The 10223-nt window shown below is 39.3% G+C and overlaps 1 protein-coding gene across 1 annotated transcript; it reads left to right on the top strand.

The window, feature by feature from the left end:
• The first annotated feature begins 3694 nt into the window (after positions 1–3694).
• Positions 3695–9531, top strand: LOC117295627 (lysophospholipase-like protein 1). Its single transcript, XM_033778335.1, has 5 exons — positions 3695–3854; positions 5879–5978; positions 7317–7486; positions 7910–8025; positions 8649–9531. Exons 1-5 carry the CDS (start codon positions 3764–3766, stop codon positions 8868–8870), a joined length of 699 nt encoding a protein of 232 aa, XP_033634226.1. The 5' UTR covers positions 3695–3763; the 3' UTR covers positions 8871–9531.
• The last annotated feature ends 692 nt before the right edge of the window (positions 9532–10223 follow it).

Below are 10223 nucleotides of genomic sequence, written 5' to 3'. Positions count from 1 at the left end.
GTACTGGCCGGGTCTGGACTCGGTGCATTAACCCAAATACGCCCACAGCACAATCGGATGCCATTAATTTATACCAAACTAGAACAACTGCCCATTAATCAGCGTTGATGAAAGATAAATGCATCCCCAATAAAAGTAAAAGTCAGACAAAATTCGCCCATGACATTTCCGGTTCATATATACGTTTACCCACAGACAGTAAATCAAAAGTTTCACCTAGCCAGTCATAAATTATGAACCTTATGTGGGATTATTATTCACCAAGCAGGGTATTCTTGCCGAGTTTGGAATTTGTCATCAGGAAGCCAAAATCAGCATTGTTGTGGTTTCTGTGTGCGATTATCCCAAGAGGTAAACAGACAAGAGTGTGCGGTCGAGTTGACTTCCGGGACCCCGGTGTTGTTGACGGTCTTTGAGGTATATCCCCGAGGATGACTCACCCGTGTTTTGGCGCACCTGACACGGCCACCAGCTACGTGGGGAGTGGGTCGGGAGATCGACTTCCCGAGAAACCCTTGGAAGTTTGGATAATAAGTAAGATTTTGGCCTGTGTCCAAACCGTCTGGCGAAATCATGAAGACTGGCCATGGCAATGTGCCTTGGTGCTTTATTTTTATGAGTGCAACAATAGTTCCAAGAAGGGGTCCTTTTCTCTTCTCTTCAAATGTTGGTTTTGGGAAGGGTTGGGCTGAAGACTGGGGTGACAGTTGTGGGTGGTACATCGTGGAAGGTCTGGACAGACTTCTGGATTATTTCACGATTAATGTTAATGAACACAACCGCCTTTCTTTTCTGAAATGAGAAAATAATATTAATTCAAATCAATAATTTTGTTTTGATATTATTATAGATACATTTAGAAAGAATTTTCATTTTTTTCAAGTATTTGCATTTTGCCGACAAATCGAACAAAATATTGCACCGGTGTTTTCTACTTTTCTATTCTGACGTGTCTTGTTGTTGTTAGCCTTCAACAGAAAGCCCACCACTGTTATTTCAGGCCGATCTGCACCCACTCCTTTCTTAAAACACACACGCCTCATCCGAGAATTCCAAGATGAATTCTAGACTACATAACTTGTTGATAACCAACTTGAGGAAGGTTGGGTCAATACAAACAATACGTCACTACGACATCTTTACAGGCCCAAACCGGAACAGTGTGCGACAGTTGTGGGAAAAACAATAAGTTTATAACTAAAACACATTTTGTTTAAGCTGTCTTAATTAATAGTCTTAGACGTCTGATTGATGCGTTTATTTGTTTCTCCATTTATTTTAGTTTTTGCGGCGTCGATTTTCCGGAAGCAATTTGTTATTCCCATAATAAAAATAATAAAATAATAATTTGACGGACTGACTGAAAATGAGAAGTTATGTATAGACGGATCGCCCACGCAAGGTTGTGCCCGTGTTGGTTGATTTTCACGATTCGTAGCATTTTGTGGTTGTCAAGAAGTCAGTGACTGTTGGAATGAACTAACTCACCGTTTAGTAAAAGGTTGCTTTGCACTGTGACTTTGACCATACTTTATATCTCCGAAAAACAGGCCCAAACTAGTGTAAAACCATTGTGATAAAATTTCAGTAACACCTGTGTTTGTTTTATGAGGTTTAAAATTTTAAACAAACACACGTCAGCTTCATATCAAGACAGTCATATTGAGTGTTGTTGATGACGTTCTCGCTGGAAGAATAGTTATCGGCCTAACGTTTCGAACCTCGAAGGCAAAAATGACAACACAACACATACAAACAGGTATAAGTTTAACATTTTTATTGTAAAAGGGAAGTCCTGCGAACAACTTAAAGTGATGAGCAATGGAATAGATACAATACACGTGAATCATCTCAGTAATTGAGTAATTTCTTTTCTTGTTTGGTTGTTGAGTGTTGTTTGCAAGGAGACAAACATTCAAACAGGACTTCCTCTTTCCGAAAGTGAAAGTGGAAGTGGGTTTAATCAGAAGTAAAAACCTTCACCTCGATTGGTGGGAGAGGGAGATACACACTGACGTGACAACCGGGAATGTGGATGTAAACAGAACATGGTGTAGTTGTAAGATACCAATAGTTGTCACTCATTCTAAAAATGGGTTAGTAAGAGAGCGTTAATGATCATGGTTCCATTCGCTTCGTTGCGAATAATTAGAATCCTTCAAAGGCGGTCATGCAGTGACGTAACCAGATAATTCCATGGGGGCGGGGCATAAAGGCACGGTTAAGGGGCTGACCGATTGGTTTTAAACTTGCCCAAGCTGTAGTTATTTCATGTAATGATGGGTCACACTAATAGCAGATAATGGTCTTTGACAATTATCACCAATATTGGACGCGTGCTCTAACCGTTCGAACGTCGAACTCATTAAGGGTTAGGGACCCCAAATAAAAGTTTTGAGTAGGATTTTGAAACTTTGCATGGTGGAAATACGATGTGGAAAGGTTTGCGGTAACACCATGTAATGACCATCTCTGAATGAGTTGGGGGTGGTTTTGATTTACAAGTTTTGATTTTCATCAATTCAGCAAAGTCGTGGTGGCAAGATGGGCCTTTTCGAAACCGCGACTTGTACTTGGGTCAGGCTCATCGGTTACTCCATAATAAAATAAATTGGTTTTCCATATGGCCCATCAAGTATAGGCTGGTGGCCTACCTTTATTTTCACCAACAGTCGTACTAAATTACAAAACAACATTTTAGCAAAATGTTTGTGGTGGTGGACCACCACGTATTGTTATCGGAAGTCTGCACGGTTAGCCGCATTTTCACTCCACTTGGGGTGGTAGGCCTGTAGGTGAGCATGAGGTATTACGGGTTTGTTGTCCCCTATTGACCACAGGTATTTTAAACGATCAATCGCAGGACGATAATTGCCATAATGGTATTATAGGAATTAATATTGGTTGGCAAAATATGCTGGCCATTATGAACAGAATAAAAACACGTTTACTAAATCATCATAGTGGTTTGTTTTCTTGTGCAGCTGGTAAGGTGGGGGTATGGGGATGGTTTTCGGGAATTGGCGGGGGGGGGGGGGGGGTGGGTAGTCAGGAAGAGGTTTGCAGGAGTCCATGGAGGTAGAAGTAGACGAGTCAGCCAGGTATTCTCCCAGTGCGTGGGTGGGCAGGGTGAGTGTCATTATGCAAACAAAAATGGGTACACTCGGGTAGGGTAGGCGAACAGTGACTCTCCAACTATGTCCGTTTTTTTGTAGACTTGACATTCCTATTTTAGTGTGGCAAGCAAGGAATAATAACTATTCTTTATTAAAGAGGCTAACTGTTACGTATTAACTTATTTGTTTACTAAGGCCAATTATATTTTTGATAAAACGTCTTGTTGTAGCATTCATTCATTCAATCGTTTTATCTGTTCACCCACCCTGCACTAGTGTTTTGATTAATTATGTAAAATGTAAACATTTAAATGGATGTAAAACCTTTTTACGAATATGTTTTTTTTTAATATTTATTATTAGGCTTTCATATAAAATCTTTCTAAAGCCATGGAACGTACAATCGGGTCATTTCAATTTTTACTCAGCGTTACGTGTAGTCACGGGTAGTCCTTGTGTTTTCTTCAAAATCCAACATAAATTCGGAAACTTGAGAAGTCCAAAATTTTCATTTGATGGAAAGCTAACAAAGGCTGGTGCATGGGGGCCCAGCCATCAGACTTGTTTTTGCTCCCAGATTGGAACACCGCTGATGTGGTATACCGCCCTCTCTAGTCCAGGACGCGCAAGTTCACAGAGGTTCAACAATGGCGACTGGGAAGGTGGCAAGCTTAAAAACTACCATTCTAGCCCCGCTGAAAAGACACACTGCAAGTGTAATTTTTCTTCATGGATCAGGTAAATACATTCAGTATTTGTTCATGGTTTACTCTAGTTGTCAAACTTTTCCCCATTCCTAACCATTATGTCTACCTCAGGTAGTACCTGCAGTGCTGCACCGTCACCTGCCATGTGATGTGTCCACCCAGATGATATTTTTGTGTACATACAGGCATGGGATTCTACCTCCATGATACAGGGCAGTGGCAAGGGTCAATTTCAGGCAGGGACGGGTCCCTTCTCTATTTATGGCATTTAGTAAGTTTAGTGCTAGTAAGCACAGTAACTTGCTCAGCATATAAAAAAAGGGATACGTTTCCGTATCCCCCCACTATCTTTTGATATCTCATTGATGATTGCAAGGTAAATTAGATACATGTATATAAACTGCGCCAATAAAGTATCTAAACACTTACAAATGGTCAGATATATCGGAACCTGAAACAGTATGCCAAAAAATAATTGTTCATTTCGAGTCACCGTTAATTTCTGCACATTTTGACACATCTTGTGTTGCGCTACAATGTTGTTTGGTGGATTTACGGGCACTTGAGTGGCTTAAGGGCGAATTTCAAAAGTTGCAAAAGCCCCTATTCAAGTTAAATCGTTGTATTGTGACGAGTAAGATCTGCGGTTTTTTTTTGCTCGCCTTTTATAAAATAATGATGTTTTTTTGGTCGCGTTTTGGATAAATCGGTTGCGATGAATATACTCACCAATAATTGTCAGTAACCAAGCAAAGGGGTCAAAGATGGGAGGCATACAACAATGGTAAGACAGGGAAAGGTGTTTCAAGATAACAGGAAAGATGGCTCAAACGACCAAACAGGAAAGAGGAAGGATCGTTGGTTTGATAGAAGCCGGTACGTCGATGTGAGCTGCAGCTCATCAGGTAAAAACGTCACCAGCGACGGTCAGTAAATGGTGGAATCGCTACCAAGCTCAGGGAAATGTGGACGACCTGCCAAGGAGTGGCCGTCTGGGGGTGACTTCTGCAGCAGAAGAAGAAAGTGAACAAGTCTCTAAAGCCTGACACCACTCTCGAGGGGTTTGCGACGCATCCTGATCAGGAAATGGCAGGGGATTGACCAGGGACAGATCAGAGGTCTCATTGAGAGTATGAGAAGACGACCCCTTGCCGTTCAGGACAATGATGGAGGACAGGATAACAGCAGTTTTAGAGTTAAAGATACGGCAATTAATTTCATGGTCATGTAAACGAAACAAGTTTGTGTCTTTTGTCTTGATTTTGTCTGAGTGTGATGCTTATGTGAGTTCCCTTTTGGAATTGGGGTGAATAGGGGCTTTTGCAACTTTTGAAATTCGACCTTAAGCCACCCAAGTGTCCATAAATCCACCAAACAACATCGTAGCGCAACACAAGATGTGTCACAACGTGCAGAAATTAACGGTGAATAGAAACGAACAATTAAATTTTTGTATACTATTTCAGGTTCCGATAAATCTGACCAAGTGTAAGTGTTTAGATACTTTATTGGCGCAGTTTACTTCTAATTAGTTATTATTTTAATCGAATTAAAAAGTGGCGGCGGGATGAGGAAATTTTCCCCTAAAAAAATCCTTACAGGAAGGCAGTGACAGCAGCGCATCTATAGATTAACACTTTTCAGAGGGAGCAATTTGTCTTTGAATAAATACAAAGAATCTATTCTAACAATATTTCATGAAAAGAGCTACCTTCAAGTTCAGGTCTGAGAGAGAGAATGGAATTTCCATCCAGATTCCATGGTTAGATTTTACTGTTATTACTATATTAGTGTTACTTTGCCATTTCTTAGTATGTGTTGTACTTCCATCCTTGGGTCATGCTAGATCTGTTTAGATGGTAAAGCTAATTGAATGAATCCATGTTCTGAAGTATTGTGCAGTGTACTGAGAACGAGACCAGCCCTTCCGAGACTGAGACCAGCCCTCCGAGACCGAGACAATTTGCAGTCCGAGAGGGAGTTTTTACTCAGTTCACAAATTTCCTTCCTCCACGGTTCACAATTTTTATTTGATTTGACCTTTGACCCCTTTAGGTGATACAGCAGACGGTGTTCTAGAATGGATCCGGTCTCTGGTTCAAGATGATTTCCAGTTCCCTCACATCAAAGTGATCTTCCCAACAGCTCCTACAAGGTGTGAGGTATAATAGAACAGTAACAAAAGAGAATGAGAATGCAGGCCTTGATATAACACACACCACCCACAGCAATTCAGGCCTGTATGCTTTGCAGTACATCACACCTAGGCCTGTAGCTTCCAACACTTCTAAAATTAATGCCTTATTTCTCACATTGGCTCAGCTTTGTGACCGTTTTGATCAAATCTACCTGTGTTGACCTTGATTATCAAAATGTGTAGTTTAACATCCTTTTGGATGGTACATTGATGGCCGCAGGTCCTGTGTACTTGTTTTGTACACTGACTTCCGTAGAACTTACATCACACCTTGAAGAAAATGTCTGACTTATTATTTAAAGACAGTGGACACTATTGGTAATTGTCAAAGACCAGTCTTCTCACTTGGTGTATCTCAACATATGCATAAAATAACAAACCTATGAAAGAAAAAACACCTTGTCACACAAAGTTGTGTGCTTTCTGATGCTTGATTTCGAGACCTCAAATTCTAAACTTGAGGTCTTGAAATCAAATTCGTGGAAAATTACTTCTTTTTCGAAAACTACGTCACTTCAGAGGGAGCTGTTTCTCACAATGTTTTATACCATCAACCTCTCCCCATTACTCGTTACCAAGTAAGGTGATATGCTAATAATTGTTTTGAGTAATTACCTATAGTGTTCACTGCCTTTAAAGGGAAAAACATCCAAGAACTATCCTATACGGAAAAACATAGTCACTATACCTGTTTTTTTTTCGAAGGAAATGCCTCAGCCATCTTAGGAGAAAAAACACAGTTACATGTGTTTTTTTTATTCCTATGACAGTAAAGGAAATGCCTCAATTATCCCATAAAAAAAGACTTGGGGGACTACAAAATCCTAGCTTAGGAATACCTCAAGCTTATTGTAGGCTTTGTTTTATTTGAGGGTTGGAAATCTAAGGGGAGAAACAAAATTGTGGGCAGATTTTGTTTTATAAAATAATTATGCAACATTTCTTTTATTTTTTATTTTTCATATTTTAGATAGACCCATGTAAACTTAAAGTTTGTAATGCTGCTGAATTGTATTTTGTGGACAATTTTGTTAAAAGGAAGTCACAAGTTCCATTTCAACTGTTAGTTCAATTAACATAGATGCACAACTCTATTTGAATCTTTTGTGTATCTTCTTATTAGCCAACAATGCTCCTTTCAAGGCTCCTTTGGCATATGCACTGCACTGATTAAATTTACTGATTATCGTGTCCAGTTCAACAGAATCAAACAAAAAATGCAGTTGGGTTTTGAAGGGTTAAGGGTGGTAAATGAATATCTGCAACTTTTTACAACAACTGCTTTTTGCTTTCCAGACCTTACACACCCTCTGGAGGTGCGCTGAGCTCAGTGTGGTATGACAGAACAAGGATATCACCCAATGTTCCTGAGCTTCTTAAAACCACTGATCCTGTTTGTGAGCAGCTTGGAGCAATCATCCAGAACGAGGTGGATGGCGGAATCGACAAGCAGAGGATTGTTCTGGGTAAGTTACAGTTTGAAAGAAAAAACCTTTGAAAATTGGCCGAATACGTGCCCAGACACACTAAATCCTAATTGGGTTCTCCCGCACTTTGGGGGGAATATTGGTTTTCAATAACCAGGGCTCAAATTATTATATTATTTTTATATTATTCGACAAGACTGCAAGGCTTGTAGAGTATTTGTTTCAAGACTAGAATCGTTACACAGTTTAACATTCAAGCTATTTTTGGAACAAGCACTAAGAAAAGAATACTACAATACTCAACCAAATTGAAAGTTATTGTATTAATCAGTAAAAATCAATATGCTCTTTTGAGGAGGGAGGATTTTTGGTTGAAAATCTGATGAGATATTTCTGTATTATTTTCAATGTTATTATTTACAGAGGCTAAGAAATAAATGTGCATTGTTTTCACTCATTCAGGAGGATTTTCAATGGGTGGAGGAATGGCAATGCATTTAGCTTATCGGTTCCACCAGGATGTCGCCGGAGTGTTTGCTCTATCGAGCTTCCTCAATGACAACTCAGTTGTATACAATGTAAGTCATATGACACTTGCATAAATTTAAGAGCACTTTCTGTGGTATTTATCATTTGCATTGGTCACCAGTTAACACAATAATGATATTTTGTTGAAGACTTTTTGTTTGATTAATTTTTCCTCCTCTGAACAGTTTACATAACAGACTTTTCAGTTAGAGAAAGCTTTCATTTTAATAATTTTGTGTTGCTGTACAAAGGGATTATAAATTTCATGTATTTTTATATACTTGACGAATAAACCATTAAATTAAATTCAATTCAATAGACCCATCCACTAAGCTCTGCCCCATTGCTAATTGACCAACCACAATGCAACGAAGTTCCGACAAATAAGGTCCGACATGCGTGCGCGTATATTGGCGCGCGCGGCAGAGTTGTGCAGAAAGGCAATGGAGAGCCCCACATGTTCTTGCTCACACGTGCGTCGTGGGCGGAGCCTACTGGATCGGTCTATTCTGATAAACTCTGAAGTTTAAAACATGTATTGGAGCTACTTTGTAATTTTGGTTGAACAAAGAAAAACTTTAATCGAATATAAAGTTTAATCAAATTGAAATGAATAATTGAGATATGCCTTTTGTGTTAAAGTTATTAATTTTGTTTGTCCCCCCCCCAACAGGCCCTAAAATCGAAGCCATCGTCACCTCCACTGTTTGCCTGTCAAGGCCTGAGGGACCAACTTGTATTGAGTGACTGGACAAATGAAACCATTAAGCAGCTATCGGACTTGAATGTAGAGTGTGACTGTCACACCTTCCCCAAACTATACCATGAGCTGAGTGCTCCAGAACTGTACATGCTTAAAGACTGGATTAATAAGCGCTTGCCTGAGGAGAGTTGATTTCAACAGAGGAATTTAGGTGTCACAACATTTGAATTATAATAATGAGGTCTTCTTTATTGCCAGTATTCACAAAAGTGCAGGCCTGATAATTCACAGAGGCAATGAAGGCAATTGCCTCCCTGTCCTCAGGTCATTGCCTTGGTGTCCTTGAAATGCTTAAGAAGAAATTTACAATTTCCTCATAGGGTACCCTTTACCAAGGAGAAAATACCTTGGTGCCCTGGCCCTATCAAATACGAAGCATGTTTTTTGACTTGTTGATATTAAAACATATTTTTGAGAATCAGACTTTACGCTTAACATCGTGTAGGTTTATATGTTGTATGCCAGTTACCCAACAAAATCATTTCTCTCAGCAAGTCGCAGAGAAATGTACACACCCATGTTCAAATGAAGAGAAAGTTACATACACTGAAGAAAGAAATTCAAAAGAGACGTCACATTTTGTGTAATGATTAGCGCGTATCGCATTGAGAATCTAATATTGATATCAGATTGTGAAGGGGTGAAGGTTTTGTCTGCTGCAGGATATGTTTTAATCAAAGTGTGTAACAATCTTGTCAAGAAATAAGTGGATGCTCTAAAGGATAGAGTTTTGTGTTAAAGACACTGGAAACCTTTGGTAATTGTCAAAGACCAGTCTTCTCACTATGGTATCTCAACATATGCACAAAATGTGAAAATTTGAACTCAATTGGTAGTCGAATAATGGAAGAAAGGTGTGTGCTTTCAGATGCCTGATTTCGGGGCCTCATAATCTAATTCCGAGGTCTCAAAATCAAACTTGTGGAAATAACATCTTTCTCGAAAACTACGTCACTTCAGAGGGAGCCGTTTCTCACAATGTTTTATACTCGACAGCTCTCCATTGCTTGTTACCATGTTTTTATGCTCACAATTATTTTGAGTAATTACCAATACTGTCCACTGCCTTTAATTGTTTTTTTTTATGATAACATTGTTGTTGTTGCCTTACCAAACTAACAAAATAAATCATGACATCAGCAGCAAGAGATACTAGACGTTGAGTTTAAATCCAAAATTGATGAGCCTGGGTATTTTAAATGTAGATTACTGGTCTGGAATACAAAGCTTCCGGATGCCTTTTCTGAGACTGAAAAGACTTTAGTTTTAACAAAAGGAAAACCTTGGTATTTTCGAAACGGTTTACATTGTTCTTGAATTACCAAGCTCCCAGTTATTTTACGAGCCCGAAGCCTGCGTTTTGCAAAGATCTTTAGTTTTAACAAAAGGAAATACCTTGTTTTTTCGAAACGGGTACTGGAATTACCAAGCTCCCACAGTTATTTTTATGAGCCTGAAAACCTGCGTTTTGCAAAGATCTTTTGT

Source organism: Asterias rubens, chromosome 1, assembly GCF_902459465.1.
Source record: "Asterias rubens chromosome 1, eAstRub1.3, whole genome shotgun sequence".
NCBI classification, from domain to species: domain Eukaryota; kingdom Metazoa; phylum Echinodermata; class Asteroidea; order Forcipulatida; family Asteriidae; genus Asterias; species Asterias rubens.
The sequence above is the reverse complement of the archived record's forward strand: the minus strand, read 5'-3'. Positions and strand labels throughout refer to the sequence as shown.